Below are 25,892 nucleotides of genomic sequence, written 5' to 3' on the forward strand. Positions count from 1 at the left end.
CCGCTTTGTGTCATGAAGGCGGGGTAAACACAGGTGTAACCAAAGCATTAATGATGGTTTCCAACTTCCGTTCCATTTGGGTGTTCCAGTGCCGGGGCCCTCATTAATGTTATTGGTTGCGCCTGTGTTCACCCTGCCTTTGAGACACAAAATGGCTGCTGTGAAAAGGGTCAATTCAACTATCACCACATGGCCATCTTGGTAGGAAAATAACAAGGTGATTGTAATTGTCCCTTTCAAAATAAATAAATAAATTAAAGGTGATTACAATCAAATGACACACAGCCAATGAGCTGTGTGTAGCGCCATGGGAACACAGTACCATGAATAAGACTATTTTCACTGAAATGTTCTATGTCTATGTACCTGTCCCTCCCTATTCAAATAAACAAATAAAAACAAACATTTGCTTTGTGTTTGTTCTCAGTCAGTATGAGTTAAGTTAAGTTAAGTTAAAGTAGTCAGTATGAGGAGCTGTCTGCTGGAGCCCAACGTTCAGACCTCTCAGTCAGTATGAGGAGCTGTCTGCTGGAGCCCAACGTTCAGACCCAGCAGGAAACCTCCCAAAACGTCTCATTATTTCCACGCACCATAGATTGGGCCCGTGTAGAGATGTCCTCCACGAGGCAGCAGCGGTGTTCAGGAACAAGGGCCTCAGTCTAAGAGGAGTGTTTGGTGGCTTTAAGTGCTGTTTACCACTGCAGTCAGAAGGCTTTCTGTGGGCTCCGGCTGAGGAAATTCAGCTCATCTACAGCTGCTTGTGAACTTAAAGAATGTTCAATCAAACGATAAAGAACGTTTAACGATAAGCCTGCAAACAGCTGCCACCTCACCTCAGGCATCTCTGTGCTGCTGTCTCACCTATTCCTTATTCATGGCTTTACTTGGGGGACTTTTTGCATCCTCTGACAAATGAAGTCAATTCTTCTGCACAGGGAGAAACCAAATTCCCTTCCCTTCATAAACAGCGACTCTCTTAAGACCAGGAATGAATTGTCTCTCTATGCAGAGACTTTGTCTTCCTTAGCCAGTTCCGTGGAGAGTCTGTAGACTGAACTCTCTGACCTTTCCGGGCTCATTGGTCCAGCTCTCCCTCTGACAAGTCAGGAGCCAATTACATTCCCATCGCTTTGCCTTGGAGGGAGGTCACTGCCAATCTCTCTCACATTTACCCTGCAGCAGAACATTTACCTCCCCTCTCTCCATCTCCGTCCGTCTCAGGCTGTCAGAGCTCACTCAGCTTGAGTCAGGAGCAAAGATGCTCGATCACTAGCCCCTCCCCCTCCGTGTCCACAGGACCGCTACACTGCGATAGGACGAATCAGCATTATTCGTATGAGTTGTTGTGCCAAACAAACGTTAATATCTCAAAAACTATACATCACATCGCTTATATTTTTGACATTCTTGAGCAGAAATTGCCCGAGAGTTTGATGTATAAATGTCGTGTTAAAGTTGTGTGAACTGTCGCAGTTTTTTTTTAATGTAAACAGAGTCAGCCGGCTAGAGTCAGACACTCGAGCCTCCCAAAGCTCAGGCTCCGTAGGGTTTCATTGCCGTTGCCACCCGGTGACGCCACCCGGTGACGCCACCCGGTGACGCCACCCAGTGACGCCACCCAGTGACGCGGTTTGTTTCCCAAAATGCTGCTCGGCTGATCCCTCGAATTACAGGTGGAATCAAGCAAGCCTGCACATAAGCACATGAAAAACTCATGCATTTATGTATACGCGCACACACACACACACACACACACACACACACACACACGTGCACATCAAGTTGTTTATTTGAGATTGTGATTTCCCTACAGTGTTGGGTCGTGATATGGCAGCAGATGTAGGGTGACAGGAAGTAGATCCCCTAATAGACATGTGGTGGAGGACCCCGGGGGAATATGCTATAATGTTCTGTAACACACACACACACACACACACACACACACACACACACACACACACACACACACACACACACACACACGGGGGGGGGGGGATTCATACATTTTGCCTTCAGCCGGCTTGACTCATTGGAGTATCCATCTAGTTGACGTAATAAGCTGAGGGCCATTCTGCTGTAATATATTATAATGAGAGTGATTGGTGTAGGAAATATTCCTTTATGTTATATAATGAGAGTGATTGGTGTAGGAAATATTCCTTTATGTTATAATGAGAGTGATTGGTGTAGGAAATAGTCCTTTATGTTATAATGAGAGTGATTGGTGTAGGAAATAGTCCTTTATGTTATAATGAGAGTGATTGGTGTAGGAAATAGTCCTTTATGTTATAATGAGAGTGATTGGTGTAGGAAATAGTCCTTTATGTTATAATGAGAGTGATTGGTGTAGGAAATAGTCCTTTATGTTATATAATGAGAGTGATTGGTGTAGGAAATAGTCCTTTATGTTATATAATGAGAGTGATTGGTGTAGGAAATAGTCCTTTATGTTATATAATGAGAGTGATTGGTGTAGGAAATAGTCCTTTATGTTATATAATGAGAGTGATTGGTGTAGGAAATAGTCCTTTATGTTATAATGAGAGTGATTGGTGTAGGAAATAGTCCTTTATGTTATAATGAGAGTGATTGGTGTAGGAAATAGTCCTTTATGTTATAATGAGAGTGATTGGTGTAGGAAATAGTCCTTTATGTTATATAATGAGAGTGATTGGTGTAGGAAATAGTCCTTTATGTTATATAATGAGAGTGATTGGTGTAGGAAATAGTCCTTTATGTTATATAATGAGAGTGATTGGTGTAGGAAATAGTCCTTTATGGTATAATGAGAGTGATTGGTGTAGGAAATAGTCCTTTATGGTATAATGAGAGTGATTGGTGTAGGAAATATTCCTTTATGTTATATAATGAGAGTGATTGGTGTAGGAAATATTCCTTTATGTTATATAATGAGAGTGATTGGTGTAGGAAATATTCCTTTATGGTATAATGAGAGTGATTGGTGTAGGAAATAGTCCTTTATGGTATAATGAGAGTGATTGGTGTAGGAAATATTCCTTTATGTTATATAATGAGAGTGATTGGTGTAGGAAATATTCCTTTATGTTATATAATGAGAGTGATTGGTGTAGGAAATAGTCCTTTATGTTATATAATGAGAGTGATTGGTGTAGGAAATATTCCTTTATGTTATAATGAGAGTGATTGGTGTAGGAAATAGTCCTTTATGTTATATAATGAGAGTGATTGGTGTAGGAAATAGTCCTTTATGTTATATAATGAGAGTGATTGGTGTAGGAAATAGTCCTTTATGTTATATAATGAGAGTGATTGGTGTAGGAAATAGTCCTTTATGTTATATAATGAGAGTGATTGGTGTAGGAAATAGTCCTTTATGTTATATAATGAGAGTGATTGGTGTAGGAAATAGTCCTTTATGTTATATAATGAGAGTGATTGGTGTAGGAAATAGTCCTTTGTGTTATATAATGAGAGTGATTGGTGTAGGAAATATTCCTTTAGGATAGCCTTGAAGTTGGAATATAAATGTTTTCCTGTTGATTAATCTCTGGAGTATTGGAATGGACAGCTTTGTGATAGATGCACACTCACAGTGGTTCAGGTGAGTTGCGGAATCAGCCATTTAACCACAGTGCCATCCAGTGGTGACATGAAGTATTACATGTATTGTGGATAACGCAGCTACAGTGTGCACTTGTTATGTGAATCAAGTGGGTTAACGGAATGAAACTAATAATACGTGATTGACACTTTATTCTGTAATAATTCCTCCAGTCTTCATCTGTTCCTCTTTCTTCCTCCACAGATATTAACGAGTGTGTGCAGCAGAGCCAGAGCTGTGGGCTTGGCTTTGACTGTGTGAACACCGAGGGCTCGTTCAGATGCAACCCCAAACCTCGCTGTCCCATGGGCTTCACCCAGCACACACAGGGCAGGTGTATAGGTGAGAGAAACTACCTCGCTGCTCTATGGGCTTCACCCAGCACACACAGGGCAGGTGTATAGGTGAGAGAAACTACCTCGCTGCTCTATGGGCTTCACCCAGCACACAGAGGGCAGGCGTATAGGTGAGAGAAACTACCTCGCTGCTCTATGGGCTTCACCCAGCACACAGAGGGCAGGTGTATAGGTGAGAGAAACTATGTTGCTGCTCTATGGGCTTCACCCAGCACACAGAGGGCAGGTGTACAGGTGAGAGAAACTATGTTGCTGCTCTATGGGCTTCACCCAGCACACAGAGGGCAGGTGTACAGGTGAGAGAAACTATGTTGCTGCTCTATGGGCTTCACCCAGCACACAGAGGGCAGGTGTACAGGTGAGAGAAACTATGTTGCTGCTCTATGGGCCTCACCCAGCACACACGGGGCAGGTGTATAGGTGAGAGAAACTACCTTGCTGCTCTATGGGCCTCACCCAGCACACACAGGGCAGGTGTATAGGTGAGAGAAACTACCTCACTGCTCTATGGGCTTCACCCAGCACACACGGGGCAGGTGTATAGGTGAGAGAAACTACCTTGCTGCTCTATGGGCCTCACCCAGCACACAGAGGGCAGGTGTACAGGTGAGAGAAACTACCTCGCTGCTCTATGGGCTTCACCCAGCACACAGAGGGCAGGTGTACAGGTGAGAGAAACTACCTCGCTGCTCTATGGGCTTCACCCAGCACACACAGGGCAGGTGTATAGGTGAGAGAAACTACCTCGCTGCTCTATGGGCTTCACCCAGCACACAGAGGGCAGGTGTACAGGTGAGAGAAACTACCTCGCTGCTCTATGGACTTCACCCAGCACACACGGGGCAGGTGTATAGGTGAGAGAAACTACCTCGCTGCTCTATGGGCTTCACCCAGCACACACAGGGCAGGTGTATAGGTGAGAGAAACTACCTCGCTGCTCTATGGGCTTCACCCAGCACACAGAGGGCAGGTGTATAGGTGAGAGAAACTACCTCGCTGCTCTATGGGCTTCACCCAGCACACACAGGGCAGGTGTATAGGTGAGAGAAACTACCTCGCTGCTCTATGGGCTTCACCCAGCACACAGAGGGCAGGTGTATAGGTGAGAGAAACTACCTTGCTGCTCTATGGGCTTCACCCAGCACACAGAGGGCAGGTGTACAGGTGAGAGAAACTACCTCGCTGCTCTATGGGCTTCACCCAGCACACACAGGGCAGGTGTACAGGTGAGAGAAACTACCTAGCTGAGATGTCAATGTTCATCTCTAGCACTAGAACAGCCATGGCGGTCATTTTGACCTTTTTTAAATTTATATGTGCAATAAAAACACAATGCGGCTGGTACCTGACTGGTACCTGAACATACAGTGTCTGTACTTTCATTTAAAATCTACCTACTTTGGCCATAAGTGGGCATATTGGTAGCATGGAATTTCCCAATTCCAGGGGTTCTAGGCCTATTTTATTTTTTTATTTTTTATTTTATTTTTTATTTTCTTAGCATTAATCTCTCAATTGTGTATTTATGATGTGAGATTATATAGTTTGGAATCTAGTGGTCAAAATGACCCCTTATGGCCATTTTAGTAGTTTCGTCCCTTCTAGTGCCAGTACAGCGCTGTGTTAGGGTTAGTGTCAAAGGGGTTAAATGCCACACAGGTGAATGAGCAGGGCTGCAGTGGCAGAGGGGTTAAATGCCACACAGGTGAATGAGCAGAGCTGCAGTGGCAGAGGGGTTAAATGCCACACAGGTGAGTCAGCAGGGCTGCAGTGACAGAGGGGTTAAATGCCACACAGGTGAATGAGCAGGGCTGCAGTGACAGAGGGGTTAAATGCCACACAGGTGAATGAGCAGAGCTGCAGTGGCAGAGGGGTTAAATGCCACACAGGTGAATGAGCAGAGCTGCAGTGGCAGAGGGGTTAAATGCCACACAGGTGAGTCAGCAGGGCTGCAGTGACAGAGGGGTTAAATGCCACACAGGTGAATGAGCAGGGCTGCAGTGACAGAGGGGTTAAATGCCACACAGGTGAATCAGCAGGGCTGCAGTGACAGAGGGGTTAAATGCCACACAGGTGAGTCAGCAGGGCTGCAGTGACAGAGGGGTTAAATGCCACACAGGTGAATGAGCAGAGCTGCAGTGACAGAGGGGTTAAATGCCACACAGGTGAATGAGCAGAGCTGCAGTGACAGAGGGGTTAAATGCCACACAGGTGAATGAGCAGAGCTGCAGTGACAGAGGGGTTAAATGCCACACAGGTGAGTCAGCAGGGCTGCAGTGACAGAGGGGTTAAATGCCACACAGGTGAATGAGCAGAGCTGCAGTGACAGAGGGGTTAAATGCCACACAGGTGAGTCAGCAGGGCTGCAGTGACAGAGGGGTTAAATGCCACACAGGCGGCAGATCAGAGCGGCTGCTGTTCAGGGCTGCAGAGGGGCGGATGAAAGCCAGTACAAACCCATGCTGTGGAATGAGCCCCCGGGGGCAGGAAGTGGGGCATGTCGAGGCAGCCGCCGCCACTGTAAAAGTACCGTCAAAGACGAGCAAATGGGGAAATGGAGAAAATCTCTTATTCGCACATAAATCGCACAAGAAAGTTATAGTTTCCCTCTCTCCGCCCTGCCTTTGGGTCCTTCTGCATCTTCTCCCTGTGGGTATCCTTCATCTCCCTCTCTCTCCTCTCTCTCTCCTGCTCTCTCTCTCCCTCTCTCCTTCTCTCTCTCTCTCTCTCTCTCTCTCCTGCTCTCTCTCCCTCTCTCCTTCTCTCTCTCCTGCTCTCTCTCTCCCTCTCTCTCTCTCTCTCTCTCCTGCTCTCTCTCCCTCTCTCCTCTCTCTCTCTCCTCTCTCTCTCTCTCCTCTCTCTCTCTCTCTCTCTCTCTCCTGCTCTCTCTCTCCCTCTCTCCTTCTCTCTCTCTCTCCTCTCTCTCTCTCTCTCCTGCTCTCTCTCTCCCTCTCTCCTGTCTCTCTCTCCTCTCTCTCTCTCTCCTGCTCTCTCTCTCCCTCTCTCTCTCTCTCTCTCTCTCCTGCTCTCTCTCTCCCTCTCTCCTCTCTCTCTCTCCTCCTCTCTCTCTCCTCTCTCTCTCTCCTCTCTCTCTCTCTCTCTCTCTCCTGCTCTCTCTCTCCCTCTCTCCTTCTCTCTCTCTCTCTCTCTCTCTCCTGCTCTCGCTCTCTCCTTCTCTCTCTCTCTCCTCTCTCTCTCCTCTCTCTCTCTCTCCTGCTCTCGCTCTCTCCCTCTCTCCTTCTCTCTCTCTCTCCTCTCTCTCCTCTCTCTCTCTCTCCTGCTCTCGCTCTCTCCCTCTCTCCTTCTCTCTCTCTCCTCTCTCTCTCTCTCCTTCTCTCTCTCTCGCCTCTCTCTCTCCTCTCTCTCCTCTCTCTCTCTCTCAGACATTGATGAATGTGGCAGTGTGGTCCCGCCCTGTAGTCCAGGATTGACCTGCATCAACACAGTGGGATCCTACACTTGCCAGCGGAAGATCATCATGTGTAGCCGTGGCTATCATGCTAATCCCGATGGATCCAGCTGTATTGGTAAGATTTACAGTATGAAAAAAGGTGTCCAGGTATGATGTTTCTCAACCACTGGAGCGCCCTCTAGTGGGCCATGAAATATCTTCAAGTTGAATCTCAGAAAATTAGTCCATGTTTGATGAGCTCTGGCTACAGGGAAGATTCTGGCATTGCCGGAAACTAGAATTTCAGGTGAAACATAGCATGTTATGCTAGGGAAACCGGTGAAACATAGCATGTTATGCTAGGGAAACCGGTGAAACATAGCATGTTATGCTAGGGAAACCGGTGAAACATAGCATGTTATGCTAGGGAAACAGGTGAAAAATAGCTCAAAAGTCAGCAATTTCTTTGACAAAGGTAAATGGCCATGCTATTTTCAAACGGTTCCTTGACCTCTCACATCAAGATATCTGAATGAAATTGGGCTCATTAGAACTGCAATAGTCCTGATAAATACATAGCCTCATTTCAATGTCCAGTTCTGTTTGAATATCACCACGCAGCTGACAGTGGCATAACATACAACCTGTTTATTTGGTTCTCCTTTTTTCTCATGTTATGTTTTGTTTTGTTTTCTCATTTATTTGGGATTTGGGAAGGTGGTCCTCAGAAAAAAAATACAATCAGAATCAGAATCAGAATCAGAAGGGCCTACAGACTTCAAGACATTGTCAACAGAAGTTGTGGTGTAAAAGTGGCCGCCAGTCAGTGACCAAGATATTTTTCTTGCTGACATATACAGTACATAACAGAATGGCATTACTTAATTTTGTTTTGTTTTTATTCAACATTTTTATTCAACATTATTATTATATATTATTATTATTTTTCACCCAGCTGATATTATTTTCTAGAATTTAGAGTATATGATGTGCTGCTTACTTTATTTTACAACTGGTTATAATGAAGCAAGGATTGTGGAAATATTATAGAACCACTTACCAAAGTCGAGGTGGTCAGTAAGTGAAGATCTGGACTGTTGTGATACACAGCATGTTGTTATGTTCATAACTAACGCCATTTGAATTTGGTTGTAATTGTGTGTTATGCTTGTCTCTCCGCCCCCGTGTGCCCTGCAGATGTGGACGAGTGTCAGAGCAATCTGCATCGATGTGGAGAGGGCCAGCTGTGCCACAACCTGCCCGGATCCTACCGCTGTGACTGCCAGACTGGCTACCAGTATGACAGCTTCAAGAGGATGTGTTCAGGTACGTTAGGTATCGTGCAGTACGCTCTCAAAGGGCTCAACTGAAAAGGACCCAGCCCTACCTTAGCTCCTACACAGACCTACCTTAGCTCCTACACAGCCCTACCTTAGCTCCTACACAGCCCTACTTTAGCTCCTACACAGCCCTACCTTAGCTCCTGCACAGCCCTACCTTAGCTCCTACACAGCCCTACCTTAGCTCCTACACAGCCCTTAGCTCCTACACAGCCCTACCTTAGCTCCTACACAGCCCTTAGCTCCTACACAGCCCTACTTTAGCTCCTACACAGCCCTACCTTAGCTCCTACACAGCCCTACCTTAGCTCCTACACAGCCCTTAGCTCCTACACAGCCCTACCTTAGCTCCTGCACAGCCCTACCTTAGCCCCTACATAGCCCTACCTTAGCTCCTACACAGTCCTACCTTAGCTCTACACAGCCCTACCTTGGCTCCTACACAGCCCTACCTTAGCTCCTACACAGCCCTACCTTAGCTCCTACACAGCCCTACCTTAGCTCCTGCACAGTCCTACCTTAGCTCCTACACAGCCCTACCTTAGCTCCTACACAGCCCTACCTTAGCTCCTACACAGCCCTTAGCTCCTACACAGCCCTACCTTAGCTCCTGCACAGCCCTACCTTAGCTCCTACACAGCCCTACCTTAGCTCCTACACAGCCCTACCTTAGCTCCTACACAGCCCTACCTTAGCTCCTGCACAGCCCTTAGCTCCTACACAGCCCTACCTTAGCTCCTACACAGCCCTACCTTAGCTCCTACACAGCCCTACCTTAGCTCCTACACAGCCCTTAGCTCCGACACAGCCCTACCTTAGCTCTGACACAGCCCTACCTTAGCTCCTACACAGCCCTTAGCTCCTACACAGCCCTACCTTAGCTCCTGCACAGCCCTACCTTAGCTCCTACACAGCCCTACCTTAGCTCCTGCACAGCCCTACTACCTTAGCTCCTACACAGCCCTACTACCTTAGCTCCTACACAGCCCTACCTTAGCTCCTACACAGCCCTACCTTAGCTCCTGCACAGCCCTACCTTAGCTCCTACACAGCCCTACCTTAGCTCCTACACAGCCCTACTTTAGCTCCTACACAGCCCTACTACCTTAGCTCCTGCACAGCCCTACCTTAGCTCCTGCACAGCCCTACCTTAGCTCCTGCACAGCCCTACCTTAGCTCCTACACAACCCTACCTTAGCTCCTACACAGCCCTACTTTAGCTCCTGCACAGCCCTACCTTAGCTCCTACACAGCCCTACCTTAGCTCCTACACAGCCCTACCTTAGCTCCTACACAGCCCTACTTTAGCTCCTACACAGCCCTACCTTAGCTCCTACACAGCCCTACTTTAGCTCCTACACAGCCCTACCTTAGCTCCTACACAGCCCTACTACCTTAGCTCCTACACAGCCCTACCTTAGCTCCTACACAGCTCTACCTTAGCTCCTACACAGCCCTACTACCTTAGCTCCTACACAGCTCTACCTTAGCTCCTACACAGCCCTACCTTAGCTCCTACACAGCCCTACCTTAGCTCCTACACAGCCCTACCTTAGCTCCTACACAGCCCTACTACCTTAGCTCCTACACAGCCTTAGCTCCTACATAGCCCTACCTTAGCTCCTACACAGCCCTACTTTAGCTCCTACACAGCTCTACCTTAGCTCCTACACAGCCCTACTACCTTAGCTCCTACACAGCCCTACCTTAGCTCCTACACAGCCCTACCTTAGCTCCTACACAGCCCTACCTTAGCTCCTACACAGCCCTACTACCTTAGCTCCTACACAGCCCTACTTTAGCTCCTACACAGCCCTACCTTAGCTCCTACACAGCCCTACTTTAGCTCCTACACAGCCCTACCTTAGCTCCTACACAGCCCTACCTTAGCTCCTACACAGCCCTACCTTAGCTCCTACACAGCCCTACTACCTTAGCTCCTACACAGCCCTACTACCTTAGCTCCTACACAGCCCTACTTTAGCTCCTACACAGCCCTACCTTAGCTCCTACACAGCCCTACTTTAGCTCCTACACAGCCCTACCTTAGCTCCTGCAGTTAGCCACCGAGCTATGGAGCACGAGCGAGCGCTCTCTGCCTCTGCTGCTCCTTCTGCTGCTGATTCATTCTGTTGTGACTAACAGACTCTCCTCAAGTGTTTAGACTCTCAGCAGGCAGCTGGTCCCCTCGTGCCACACTCTCACTGACATGCACCCAAACACACACACACACACACACACACACACACACACACACACAACACACACACACACATGCTCGGTTGCACACACACACTCGCATACATGTAAACACACACATGCGCGCGCGTGTGTGTGTGTGTACCTTAGATGTGTGTGTGCACCTTAGGTGTGTGTGTGCACACACACACATGCTCGGTTGCACACACACTCGCCTACATGCAAAGAGACACACACACGCGGACACACACACACACACGCTCGGTTGCACACACACACTCCTGTACATGCAAACAGGCACACACGTGCACGCACGCACGCACACACACACACAATACACACAATACACACTTAAGCGCTCATGCTTCCCAGAGGTGTGACACTGCTCCTCCCTCTCCCTGGCAGATGTGAATGAGTGCTGGCGCTACCCAGGCCGCCTGTGTGCCCAGACCTGTGACAACACCCCAGGCTCCTACCAATGCTCCTGTACTGCTGGCTTCAGCTTATCCAGCGATGGCAAGAACTGTGAAGGTGTGTGTGTCTGTGTCTGTGTCCATGCTCGTGTGTGTGTGTGTGTGTGTGTGTGTGTGTGTGTGTGTGTGTGTGTGTGTGTGTGTGTCCATGCTCGTGTGTGTGTGTGTGTGTGTGTGTGTGTGTGTGTGCGTGTGCGTGTGTGTGGTCTTGTATCGGTGTACTCTACACCCCTCTTCTAAAGCTGGGCAGTCAGTGTAGCCCAGTGGATCTCAAAGTGGGCTCCAGGGGCTCCCCAGTAAAAAGGGGGATAATGTCATCAATAAGTAACACAATGACAGAAGGTATGATTATTCTGCTCATGGGGTTCATACACTTGCTGTGATAAAACATCTAGGAGCAGATGGTTCATACACTTGCTGCAGATGGGACCCTGGGACAAAATCTTATCAACTGCTGGTCCGCGGTCTAATTGGTGTCAGTTTAGCGGTCGTCGACGTGAAAAGGTTTGAGAGCCACTGTCGTAGCCTACAGCGTGTCGGCGGATTGGCGAAGGTGTATCATGTGTGTCTTCAAAGGCAAAAGAGTCAAAGCATAATTGGATTATGAACATCATCTTGTCACGTGGGGGATCAAAACACAGGAAAGCCTTTGATCATCACGCTGCTCTGTGACAGTAATGAGCCCTCCTAACCTCTCCTCTCGTCTCCAGATGTGAACGAGTGCTTGGCCAGCCCGTGCAGCCAGGAGTGTGCCAACCTCTACGGCTCCTACCAGTGCTACTGCAGACAGGGCTTCTACCTGAGGGAGGACGGCCACACCTGCCAAGGTGTGGTGCACTCCATCCATTACAACTTCATCACTATTTATCACACGCATTATGTTGATGAGAACCATTACCGTCTTTATGTGTTCATTACACGTTTTACGGCCCAGTTTCACCTGATTTACCTCCCCTGTCACCGCCAGACATCGACGAGTGCTCCAAGAACATTGGCCATCTGTGCACGTATAAGTGTGTGAACGTGGAAGGCAGTTACCAGTGTGCCTGTCCCCAGTACGGCTATACCATGTCCCCCAACGGACGCTCCTGTCGAGGTACACACTCTCACTTCAGTTACTACTACATTGGATGTTTCATTAGTTGAACATCCACAAATGTGCACTGTAAGTAGAGTGACACCACTATAAGGTTATTAGCAAATGTATATGATGCTGTAACACAGTTATGACTTATGAGCAGTATTTTCCTGACTGCAAGTAAAGTGTAAAACAAAAACAAAAGATGATTCTTCAAACACTGTTGTCACGTTCCCATGCAGGTATTCACCTTATTCAGAAGAGACCGTCTGGCTTGAGAGACTAACAGGAGGTGTAAACACAATCGGAGGTTCTGAATGTATTTACACTTCCTGTGACTAATAAACCTAGTCTGACTCATAATGTGAGTCAGACTAGGTTTGACCAGGTGAGTCAGACTAGTTTGAGCAGCAGGTAAAACAGCTGGCGTTTTGAACAGGAAGTCGTGACACAATGGGTCAAGTGGGCGGGGCTACATAAGGTGAATAAAGCATTATGAACGCTGAACTTATAATACATAATAGGGCTTTTCAACTTCACCTTAGCCCGAGGCTAATTAAAGGATTCCCTTAACAGAATCATAGTGATTAAGTGATCAAGTATTAGCCACACTTAGCCCTAAGCTAAGGGATTCCCTTAACAGAATCAGCCCTTATGTCCACCACTCATAATACTTTATAAACCTTGTTATAAGTTGCCATACATGATTATAAGGACTTTATAAAGGGTTTTATAAAGCCTTAAAAATGCATGATAATGTCTTATGAATGTGCTCATAACGCATTACAGACATGGCCTTCATAGAAAGTGTTACCGAAGTGTTTTTAAAATGTTAATATTTCTCCTAAGGGGGTTAACACTATACGAGGTTTTTCATGCTCTCCTGAAAATGTCTGTCTTTTAATTGTGCTAATAAATAAAATAAAATGTCAAAAAATGGTAGGGAGTTCTGCTCATCACCAGATGATTGTGACTCTGCTCTTATTGCCCCTATTTAACTCAACATACAGTATAATGGCTGTGCTCAAATAAATATAATTGCCGGTCGTTTTACAGTAGCTCAGTATAATTATAGCCTGTAAAATGTTATTTGGCTTGAAGTTAATTGAAGCTAATTTGAAATCTTTATTTGAGCAATTTTTCCTGCCATGTCTTCTCTCTCCGCTCAGTGAACCAGCCTCTGTGTGATTTGCCTTTCAGATATTGATGAGTGCGCCACAGGGGCCAACAACTGCTCTCTAGCTGAGACTTGCTACAACATCCAGGGAGGCTACCGCTGCCTCGATTTCAACTGTCCAGAGAACTACCGCAAAGTATCTGACACGTAAGTTAGAGCACCAATTTACTGCCCTGGTAAAGAAAGAAACAAAAAAAACATCCATAATGCTTCATTGTTTATTTATGTTTTTCTGATCGATATGGGGCTGGAAAAAAAACATCAAACTTCTTATCAAGGAAGAAGAATCAAGAAGATTAATGAAACGAGATGAGGGAGACTTGTAAATTAGGGATTGCATTACAACTGTTATTAGAGCAGAATTCCCCCCCAGTTCTCCTCCCCCCTGAACAGGCACCCCGACTGACCAGAGGAGGCACTAGTGCAGCGACCGGACACATATCCTTAATCTGGCTTCCCACCCGCAGACACAGCTCGACCAAGCCAGAGGCAACACGGGGGCTCGAACCTGCGACCCTCCTGTTGGTATGCAGGGAATCTACCGCTACACTATCTGGGCTTTTTCTGATTTTCTTGCCCCCCCCTTCCCCCCTTTAGGCGCTGCGAGAGAATCAGCTGTCCCAACTACCTGGACTGTCAAAACTCTCCTCTGAGAATCACCTACTACTACCTCAGCTTCCAGTCCAACATCATCATCCCTGCCCAGATCTTCCGCATCGGCCCCTCGCCCGCCTACTCCGGAGACAACGTCATCGTCAGCATCACCCAGGGCAACGAGGACAACTACTTCAGCACGCGGAAGCTGAACGCCTACACGGGCGCCGTGTACCTGCACCGGCAGGTCGCTGAGCCCAGGGACTTCTTCATCGACGTGGAGATGAAGCTGTGGAGGCAGGGGACATTCACCACTTTCCAGGCCAGGATCTATGTGTTCATCACAGCCAACTCACTCTAACAGACAGTCCACTCTGTGGGACACTATGGACCTTCATATTAGTCACGAGGACGGATGAAATCACTATTTAACAGTGTCGACAAAAATGTAACATAACACACTGCTGCTGTAAGAGTAATGAAATATTCTGAAAGAAATTGTGCCAGTTCCATGTCAATTTGCACGTTTTTTGCTGGCATCACATTAAACCCGTGTAATTCATAACCAGACAACGGAAAATGTTGCCATCGTTTCGACTATTCTAAGTGGATCACTATGTGATACCAGTGATAACAGGCAACCTCTAGCTTCTGTCCAGCCCTCTCCATTTTATACTGATATTCTACTATCCTAGTATTCTGCTCCTATGATCCTGTTCTGCTATTCCAGCGGCTAACGGAAGAAATATTGTAAAATTTCCATTACAGTGCCTGAACAACTATTTCTCTTTTCCATTACCCTGAGCTTCTTGAAGTATTTTTTTACCACTAATTTAATATCCCCCTATATGACGTATATTTGTATTTCTGTAATCACACAGTATGAAAGGATGTATCATATTTTTTTCAGCTGCATTCATAAGCAGCAACACATATTTTTAGTAAAATATAAAAAACAAAACAAACACACTGATCTGGATTTGTGTTTATCGGCTTACTGTGTTATCTTACTGTATTACAGATACATTGTATTTATTAAGAGGGAAATGATATGGAGAAGAGAGTGAATGACTGCGTTCTGTTGGTGTTTTAGAATCAATCTTCAGTCATTTTGGGTTGGCAAACGTGTTTTATCATTAGGGTTGGGTATCGTTGGATTTTAATGATTCTGATTCCGATTCTGATTCTTCTTATCGATTCCGATTCTTAACGATTTCTCAATTCCAATTCTTTGAGGGGCGGGCTCAACACAGGTCACATGCTTATATCCAGGGCCGTAGCCAGGGTTCCGAAATAGGGGAGATCCAGCAATTTGAGTTTTTTTTTTTCCCTTTTTAAGCCATATTTAGAGTAATATATCATTTTAAATCAACATTAGGATTATACTGTTGTGATGTCATTATTCAGTATATTCTCTTTCATGTCACCACCTGCTCAGCTCTCCTGTCAACATAATTGTAACTAACAAACACAAACTGTTTTAGCCAAATTCATATCAAAATGACACCTACAAACACAGGTACACAACCCAAGCCGTACACAACACACAAAGTCATCATCGATAATAAAAAAAACATACAGAGGGACATTTATTTATTCCTGATAGGAACGATTGAAAAATAAAATAAAATATATTATGTTGTTTTTAACTTTACACCACCTCTTTTTGTTACTTATTGGGTCATGAAACTGAAACCATGCATATAGCCACCTGCATACCTGACTTCGGGAGCTTGGCAATTGGCATCATGCATGATTAGCCAGTAGCATCCCAACGTGTCACACAGGTAACATTACTTAAGAGACAGACTAGACACTTACTTTCTTGGTTGTTGCTAAAAAATCTGTCAGTGTCACTCACTGTCTGTCGTTCACTCGCTCACTGTCTCGCAGGTCGCTCACCTTCAATTATCTCGCCAGGCAGACAGACAGTCATCACTCACCACCATGCTGCTGCTCTCTCGGAATCAAGTTACCGCGGACGCAGCGTCAGATGACTTCCTGCCTGACCTGCCTTTCGTTTCAAAATAAAAGCGATCCCGTGTTTTTCATGCTTTTCCATGCAGATTGTTTTATTAAAAAAAAAAAAAAAAAAAAAAATTCTCTGAAATATTAGGGGAGGTCCGGACCTCCCCGTGCTCATAGCTAGCTACGGCCCTGCTTATATCACAGTGTTTTTCTTTTACTATTACACAAGTCATATTCAGTCCTATTCATATTATCATAACATTGCTAGTTGTTTATTATGAACTTTTGTAAACATCAACAGTTTATACTTTTTTGTATAAACATTTTAATTAACAATATGTAGCAGTGTCCGACACTTTCAGGTGGGAACTTGAATTTCAAATATGCCCTGCACTCAAATGGTTTAGGAATCAATAAACAGAATCAAAATATTATATTTTTGATTCCTTTTCGATTCCTTTGGCGTTTCAATTCCTTTGGAATTATAATATTGGAACCGGTTCCCCAATGATCTTTATTCTTCTTTATACACGAGAGCATGCTCTTCACTGAGGCAGTATGAACCCTTCATGTCAGGGCATGTCGCAGTAAATATACATGCTTACATACCTGTTCACACCTATAGTGAGCTCACCGTGAGCATGGGCATCATTTATCAAGACACACACACCAATTTGACACACATTTTATGATGGCTAATGAGACCAAGGATCATGTAATGTTTGATATCTGAAATAAAAGATTACAGTCTTATATTTTTGTGCAGCTCCATTGGTTCTATTAGTCTAGGCAATCTGCGAGAAAAAATGACCCAACCTTAAACTAATTGCAACAGAAATTATTTTTGTTGTATTCAGCTCTTGAAAACTTCCAATTTAACATACTAAAATTCCCGGAAAATCCCAGTAGTGGAACATTGTCAAAATTGGCATTATTGTCTCCACAAAGGAGGTGATGTTTTCGGTGCCGTTTGTCTATTAGCAGGAGGATTACGGCAAAATTACTTGGCCGATTTTCATGAAACTTGAAAATAGTAAATAGAAATAGAAAATGGAAGGGTGTAGCATGGACAGGGAAGAACACATTACATTTGTGGCGGATCCGAACCGGGTGGGGTCAATGGAGGCGGCGGGGCTAGAGCAAGACAGACTGGGTGTCCTCCTGGCCGGCCCGGCGCTTTCCATGTTTGCACACAACCAACCAAACGCTTTAAAGAGCGAGACAGACTGGGCGGACTCCTGCCCGGCCTAACGTTTTCCATGTTTGTGCACAACCAACCAAACGCTTTAAAGAGCCAAACAGACTGGGTGGCCTCCCTATGGATTCCTAGCCCCCAAAAATGTGGAAATAGACACCAAATGTGTCATTCTGGGTCTAGTTGGAGTCAAGATATGGCCAAAATTTGAATAATGGCAGCCATTTTGAAAAAACTTAATTTTAACAAACTTCCAATAATGGGATTTTCTGGGATTTTCACTATAGTGTTTAGGGCATCAATCTAAACATATAATGTGAAGATAAATTATGTTGCAATTAGTTTAAGGTCAAACCTTATTTTGCCTGGACTATATATACAGTAGGTCTTAGCACTGAAAGAGTTACACTCCCACCTACAGGATGCACACAGTCCTGCATCTCATTTCTTTGTTATTCCAAAGCAATAGAAGCCTTTTATAAAACAGTGTAACAGTGTTACAGTAAAACACCATGCATCCTACAATCCTTATCCTTCCATATAAGGGAATAAAGTGCAAAATCCACATTAGTTCTATAGAATTCTGAATTAATTTAATAATTCTCCCTTTTCCCTTTTTTTATTTCCTTATTTTATAAGCCGTAGTTTAAGCTGAGGTCATCTTCTGCACCATGCCCTGAGTTCTGAGGACCTCCTGGAGCCACTATAATCTTGGGAAAGGGCGTGAGTGTCTCTCTGACAGCTGTATTAATGCATATTGCACATCCAAACAGAGCCGCTCGCCAGTTTTCTGTTCTCCGAGATGAGTTATAGGGTCAAAGGTCATTTCAACAAAAGAGACTCAACTGCTTTCTCTCATTGTCTAATTTTAGTCTCCAACTCGTTGCTTTGGCACGCAGCGTGAATATAATAATAAACCTGTACTGCACACACACTGAGGAGATAACTTCAAGTCAAGGACGTTCCCCCTGACATACCTCATAATAGCTATATATGTGTATTAAAAGGCCCCCATAACACACCCAGTCTCTGTCAAATAGATACACAGTCCTAGAGCTGTGATGGATCTCTTTTTCCCCTAATTAGCTTTATCTGCTGCTCTAGATTAGCTGGTGCTGTGTGTCTCAGGGACAGTGAAGCACGCAGCCCAGAGAAGGGAAGACACTCACATCTATTATGGTTTTAAAGACACCTACAGGAAGTTGTGAAATGTTACGGACAAAAGGAGAGGGCCTATCAGAGAGTTAGGATAGTTATGGGACTGTTAGGTAAGTCATTGTAGTGTAGTGTATGTTAGTTGGAAGACCTGTGGCATTTTAGCCTCAGTCCCAAATGTGGATTGTTCTCTGATCGGAGTAATAATGACACAATTGATCTTATTAAAGGCATATATGAGGTGCCCTTGAGCAAGGCCCTTCAGCCCAACCGCTCCAGTGGAGCTGCTCAGTGGCCGGCAGATCAGACTGTGGTTGTACTGGTCAGCTTCCAGGTATGAATGTGTCTGTGAGTGTGAGCAGGGCCCACTTGAAAAAGAGATAGAAATCTCAATGTGATTACCCTGGATAAATAAAGGTAAAATAACAACAACAACAACAACAACAACAACAACAACAACAACAACATCAACAACAACAACAACAACAACAACAACAACAACAACAACAACAATAACAATAACAATAATAATAATAATAATAATAATAATAATAATAATATGTTGCTGAACGTTCACAAACAATACAAATGTAAATGTGCATCTAAAACTCATTTTGATATTCCTTGTATATCAAGAGCTCTGTCAGAGCTAAAAGATACTTTAAAATGGGGGAAAAAAAAGTAGAAGAAAAAAGATTGTTTATGTTTGAAGAGCCCTACAAAATGTTCCATAGTATACCTTTAAGTAATATTCTTGTCTGGTTACCGGACTTGGGGGCCAGAGGTTTGACTGTTCAAATCCTGGACTGGCTGGGAAAATCTGTCATGGGGAAAGTGAATGCGTGAATCCTCTCCCCATCCGTCAATAAGCAATGCTGACATGCCCTTGAGCAAGGCACCTGACCCCGACTGCTCCAGTGGAGACACTTAGTGGCCACGAGGTGAAGACTACACTTGTACTGAGCAGTTCCCAGGTGTGAATCTCTGGGAGTAGGCTAGGCCTAAAGAAAAAGTTGACTGTAGCCTACAGCCTACGAATGTGTGTGTGTAGGTCTGGGAGTCGGGGGGGCGGGGTGGGGATGGAGGGCGATGAGAGGAGGAGAGGAGGAGGGGGAGGGAGGTGTTGCAGACACGGTTGTCTTTGATAGCTCAGGTGGTCATCACCCGAGGGGGAAACAGTCTTAATGGGCATTCTCAGCAGCAGACAAGCACAGGCTAGCGCGCCCTCTTCCCCGGCTGCCATAAACAGCGGGAAGTATGCATCATTAGATGAGCTGAGGCTATCTATCTGTACTCAAGCCCACTTCGTACTGTACAGTAGCTATAGCACAGACTCAAGTCACCTCGTACTGTACAGTAGCTATAGCACAGACTCAAGTCACTTCGTACTGTACAGTAGCTATAGCACAGACTCAAGTCACTTCGTACTGTACAGCAGCTATAGCACAGACTCAAGTCACCTCGTACTGTACAGTAGCTATAGCACAGACTCAAGTCACTTCATACTGTACAGTAGCTATAGCACAGACTCAAGTCACTTCGTACTGTACAGTAGCTATAGCACAGACTCAAGTCACTTCGTACTGTACAGTAGCTATAGCACAGACTCAAGTCACCTCGTACTGTACAGTAGCTATAGCACAGACTCAAGTCACTTCATACTGTACAGTAGCTAGCACAGACTCAAGTCACTTCATACTGTACAGTAGCTATAGCACAGACTCAAGTCACCTCGTACTGTACAGTAGCTATAGCACAGACTCAAGTCACTTCGTACTGTACAGTAGCTATAGCACAGACTCAAGTCACTTCATACTGTACAGTAGCTATAGCACAGACTCAAGTCACTTCATACTGTACAGTAGCTATAGCACAGACTCAAGTCACTTCGTACTGTACAGTAGCTATAGCACAGACTCAAGTCACTTCATACTGTACAGTAGCTATAGCACAGACTCAAGTCACTTCATACTGTACAGTAGCTATAACACAGACTCAAGTCACCTCGTACTGTACAGTAGCTATAGCACAGACTCAAGTCACTTCGTACTGTACAGTAGCTATAGCACAGACTCAAGTCACCTCGTACTGTACAGTAGCTATAGCACAGACTCAAGTCACCTCGTACTGTACAGTAGCTATAGCACAGACTCAAGTCACTTCGTACTGTACAGTAGCTACAGCACAGACTCAAGTCACTTCGTACTGTACAGTAGCTATAGCACAGACTCAAGTCACTTCATACTGTACAGTAGCTATAGCACAGACTCAAGTCACTTCATACTGTACAGTAGCTATAGCACAGACTCAAGTCACCTCGTACTGTACAGTAGCTACAGCACAGACTCAAGTCACTTCGTACTGTACAGTAGCTATAGCACAGACTCAAGTCACCTCGTACTGTACAGTAGCTATAGCACAGACTCAAGTCACCTCGTACTGTACAGTAGCTACAACACAGACTCAAGTCACTTCGTACTGTACAGTAGCTATAGCACAGACTCAAGTCACTTCGTACTGTACAGTAGCTATAGCACAGACTCAAGTCACTTCGTACTGTACAGTAGCTATAGTAGGGTGACCAGACGTCCCCGATTTTCGGGGACAGTCCCCGATTTCGGTGCTCTGTCCCCGGCTCGAGCTGTCCCCGAAAATGTCCCCGATTTTGGCCACAAAGTCAAATAATAATACTGGCAAGAAACTCGATAACAGAGCATTTGCGGCACCACAAAAGCCTGTCGTTGTGCGCACGTTGTGCAAAGTGCTGCCTGTGTGTGACAGAGTAGGCTAGATCACAGAGTAGATGTTCTACCTCTGCCCGTGCCGTGGTTTTCCCAGGACCCAGCCGCCCGCAACTGAAGCGGCCCCAGAGGTGGCGAACGAGAGGCGGCGTCTGCTTGCTGCTTTTGCTACCGTCCTTGTTTACCGGACCCCATTCAGCGGGTTATCCATCCCAGTTGTTTTGAATAGTTAAAGGTACAGTAAAACTATCTGGTAAGTAAGTGCAGTAACTAACTCAAAACGTTTTTGCAGAGAAGTCAGTAACGTTTTTATGGACACCAAACTCCATTGAAAAAAATGTCAATTTTTAACATGATTGGCGATGGATCATTGTTATCTAGTCATTAGCCTACTGTTCCCTAAATTGGCCTTCAGCCATCAAAACTTTGATAACCCCTGGTTTAAATTAACACAATAGGTCATATTTATCTCTAGATTACAATTTTAATCATTAAAATTGCCTTTTAGTATTAACATGATTTTTTAAATTATTTTGTCAGCATTTAATATTAAATTAGCAGTTAATATGGTCATGTGGCCATTGAATACTTGAAGCTGGTGAGCGACACCCTAAACTCAAGGAAAGTGTTTACTGAGGTAATAAATCACTACTGTAACATTTTTGTTTTGTGGAAATAAATTATCCACCAGTTGGTGAGGTCAAAGAGAGAAGTTGTCCCTCACTATGTTCCTGCCACTCTACACAATACACCAGTAGCCTATTTCCCATGAATTACCTAGGCTGTCTAATTTGTGGTAAAATGTGCCAGATAACTAGTAACCATTGTAAACTGCTTCTTTTTCAATTGTTTCAAAATCACAAAGTTCTTCATAGATCTAGCCTCTTACTTTTGCTCTCAAAGTGCACCAGATTTATGCATTTTACTGTAAAATGTACACCACTAGCAGACCAGAAAATGTCCCCGATTTTCATTTGAGAAATCTGGTCACCTTAAGCTATAGCACAGACTCAAGTCACCTCGTACTGTACAGTAGCTATAGCACAGACTCAAGTCACTTCGTACTGTACAGTAGCTATAGCACAGACTCAAGTCACTTCGTACTGTACAGTAGCTATAGCACAGACTCAAGTCACTTCGTACTGTACAGTAGCTATAGCACAGACTCAAGTCACCTCATACTGTACAGTAGCTATAGCACAGACTCAAGTCACCTCGTACTGTACAGTAACTATATAATAAAATATCAATCAAATGTGTTTTTTCTTATGTGCAGACGCTCATTTTTTCATTCATTATATTCTTAAAATGCTTCAACAACAGTGACCTGTAGGGCACTGATGGAAAGGAGAGCTCCATGCAGACGAGTCACTCTGGCCCTGGTCCCAGCCTGGAGTAGGTAGTTAAAAAAAACTGTGGGCGTTTATTTATTTGCTAATTTATCTAATGAAAAAATATGATTGGTTGAAAAACACTTGCAATTCACAGAGAACACTTGAGAGTGATGTGTTTTCCAGCCAATCAGATTGAGGTGGAGCGGAACACGCCCTTAGCCTAGTGAAACCAGGTGAAACCTAATTGGTTGTTGGTAGGATAGATTGCTAAGATTGACATTGTATCGTCCACTGGTCTCTCACGCTGAATCAAGTAGGAAGTGAAATCCACTTTGCTGCTCCACACCCATGTGATGACCTGACAGGAATGATTTACGACATTTACTGACGACAGTAGCAACATATTATATTTCCCCCTTATTTTTATTTACTTTTTATCAATCAGTAAGTGTTCACAAGCCAGACAGTCGTTGCATTGGATTACGACCCAAAACGAGTTTCGAGTTGCGGGAGCCTTGCGGTGCGCGATACTGGATGTCAGAAAACTGGAATATTTGCAACATCTCGGCTGCAGCGGTTCCACTACAGACGGCATGGATATACAAGTAAGTCAATTGATTTCAAGTTATCCGGGCCTTCTATTAAATTCGGCGTGGAAATGGTTCACCGAGCAGCGCTATTTTTGTCGTATTGAAGTTTAATGCTGTAAATTTTTATAATAAAACCCGCAACCTTAAATTCCCACATTTTTTAACTGAATTTGGCCTGTAAATCGATGGCTGACAGCGAGCTCATTTTTAAAGCGTGAGTGGTGATCTTTATACCATATGAAAGTAGAAGAAATAAGGAATCGATTGGGACGAAGCATGTCAACCTAGCATGTCGGGAAGGGGGGGTAAATAACGCTCCAAAGTTGATGAATTGGAATGTAACTAAACGAGTATGTTGATATAGTGCAGGGGAAGGCACACTCTCGTTCCAGATGCAATAAAGTGTAATTTAACGCTATTTGACAACAGTTTCGGCCATAGACTTTGTCAAGTATCATACAAACACAGTGCAAGACAGCCATTATAAAGACAGGTGGGCTGATTGAATGGACAACACCTGTCTTGTGAAAGCACACCTGAGTGTGAGACATCATAGGATCAGTCATGCAGTAATAGGCTACATTTTCGGTACTGGCACAGATTAATCAAAACATTGATGTCACAGGTAGGCTGTATACCATAATATATCATGAATCTATGTGAATAAATAGATTTATATAAATAGTAATCACAGCCTAATGCATAGAGATAAATCCTGAAACCTTCTCACAACAGTTCTAGCCTAAGCCAGTGGTTTTCAAAGTGGGGTCCCCAGCAAAAAGGGGGGATAATCTATTTTCACTATAATTCCATGCCATCCATAAGTAACACAATCTAAGATAGTGTAGAAGTGAGTAACTAGGCTAATTATAACCATAACAGCACAAATAATTGACAAAAATCTCGAAATAAATATATAGTATTTACTCTGAGAAATTAAATAATGAGAAAAGGAACAATTATTGATGGTTAAAACTGAATAATGATATCACAACAGTCTAATCCTAATGCTAATTTAAAATGAGATTTGGGCGTTTTGGGCAAAAGAGAAAAAAAAACGCCCAAAAAAATTTCGCCGGCCGCCACCGAAGCTACCTCCCCTGTTTCCAATCTCACCAGCCGCCACTGTACTGTACAGTAGCTATAGCACAGACTCAAGTCACCTCGTACTGTACAGTAGCTATAGCACAGACTCAAGTCACCTCTCACCAGATTGGCTACGTCCAATTTGGCCCCCGAACTGTTGCAGTATGATATGTCCACCATAGATGATCATATTATCATGCTATCATAGATTGTGCTGTAGGTCAACATTGACAAGAGGATGTGATATCATCAACACAATGCCTTAAAGGCACCAGGGGACATGGAGGAAATGGCCAACAGAGCTCCGTCTCCACTGTGCTGCTGTCTACACCCGAACAAGCTGTGTAATTGGCTTTGTCAAAAGGTCAGAGGAAACTGCAGCACCCTGTGGGACATAATTATCCTCACGACTGGGTGATGAAAAGATGCGGGGCACCCACCGAGGAAATATCAGAATATGTGAAATAATGGATTTGAGGAGATCGACTGGAAGGATAGAAGATACAGAGCAAGGGGTGGTGTCTGCCTTGAAGCAGATGAAAAAGGAGAGAGGGAGTGAGAGAGTGAAAAGGAAGAGAGAGAGTCAGAGAGAGAGAGAGAGAGAGAGAGAGAGAGAGAGAGAGAGAGAGAGAGAGAGAGAGAGCGTCAGAGAGAGAGAGAGAGAGAGAGAGAGAGAGAGAGAGAGAGAGTCTGAGAGAGAGAGAGAGAGAGTCTGAGAGAGAGAGAGAGAGAGGAATTTGCCTGAGAGGAGAATGAAGGAAGGTATGTGAAGCTGCCTGTCACTTTGAGGCGCCTGATAGCTTGGCTTTGGTGTCATCCCATCAAACGTCTACAGATAGTGAGTGCACTGTATCCTGAAGATCCTATAGCGATCAGAAAGGAACTGATCAAATCATGTGTGCTGCAGAGATATCTCAGCAAGCCCTTCCAGCATGCTCCTTGCCTCGAGTCGGAGCCGCGAGAAGGCCAGAGGGAAATGGGACCAGTTGGAGTACGGGGGGATTCGGCCCCGGGGCAGAAACAGAGGAAGGCCAGGCTCATCCCCACAGGAGTGGACTAACCTGGGGGGAACAGGAGTGGATTGACCTGGGGGGAAACACAGGAGTGGATTGACCTGGGGGGAACAGGAGTGGATTGACCTGGGGGGAAACACAGGAGTGGATTGACCTGGGGGGAAGCTCCGCGCCAAAGCTCCCTGGGTGGGAAGATTTACTGGAGTCCTATAATCACAGGTCGACACCTTGGCAACAGGCCTCCTGACCAATGGGAGGTGAGCCTGCGGATGATGCGTTGCCTCGTTAACTGCCACTTTGACAGAGTGCAATGCCAGACATCTGTGGCATGCGTGACTTTTGACACCACAAAGCATGTTTTCTGCTTTCTGGATGTACTGTATTGACACCCTCAACATTTTGCATTGTATCTGTAGGACTAATACAACATGTATGTCTCCATAATTGATTTGCAGATATGGAATCAGGGTCAAATCTTTTGTCTGCTGCTGCATTTCAAAGAACATTCCGTCATTCAACCCAATTCATCAATCATAAAACATGATTTAAGAGCAATTATGTATAGGAAATTTCACACAGTGCACAATATAAACTTAGCTCACATCCACAACTCATAAGT

At 44.9% G+C, this 25,892-nt stretch overlaps 1 protein-coding gene across 1 annotated transcript in view; it reads left to right on the forward strand.

Annotated features, from left to right (window-relative positions):
* The window catches only part of LOC310781430 (fibulin-2-like), a 58,857-nt gene extending 43,760 nt beyond the window's left edge, over window positions 1–15,097 (forward strand). The window contains exons 10-17 of the mRNA XM_083642059.1: window positions 3,788–3,925; window positions 7,323–7,466; window positions 8,528–8,656; window positions 11,275–11,400; window positions 12,053–12,169; window positions 12,310–12,438; window positions 13,621–13,744; window positions 14,195–15,097. Coding sequence (XP_083498185.1) covers window positions 3,788–3,925; window positions 7,323–7,466; window positions 8,528–8,656; window positions 11,275–11,400; window positions 12,053–12,169; window positions 12,310–12,438; window positions 13,621–13,744; window positions 14,195–14,552 — 1,265 coding nt within the window. The 3' untranslated portion in view covers window positions 14,553–15,097. The remainder of the gene's footprint in view (window positions 1–3,787; window positions 3,926–7,322; window positions 7,467–8,527; window positions 8,657–11,274; window positions 11,401–12,052; window positions 12,170–12,309; window positions 12,439–13,620; window positions 13,745–14,194) is intronic.
* The last annotated feature ends 10,795 nt before the right edge of the window (window positions 15,098–25,892 follow it).

The sequence above is a fragment of the Poromitra crassiceps genome (assembly GCF_964638095.1).
Source record: "Poromitra crassiceps genome assembly, chromosome: 8".
Lineage (NCBI taxonomy): Eukaryota > Metazoa > Chordata > Actinopteri > Beryciformes > Melamphaidae > Poromitra > Poromitra crassiceps.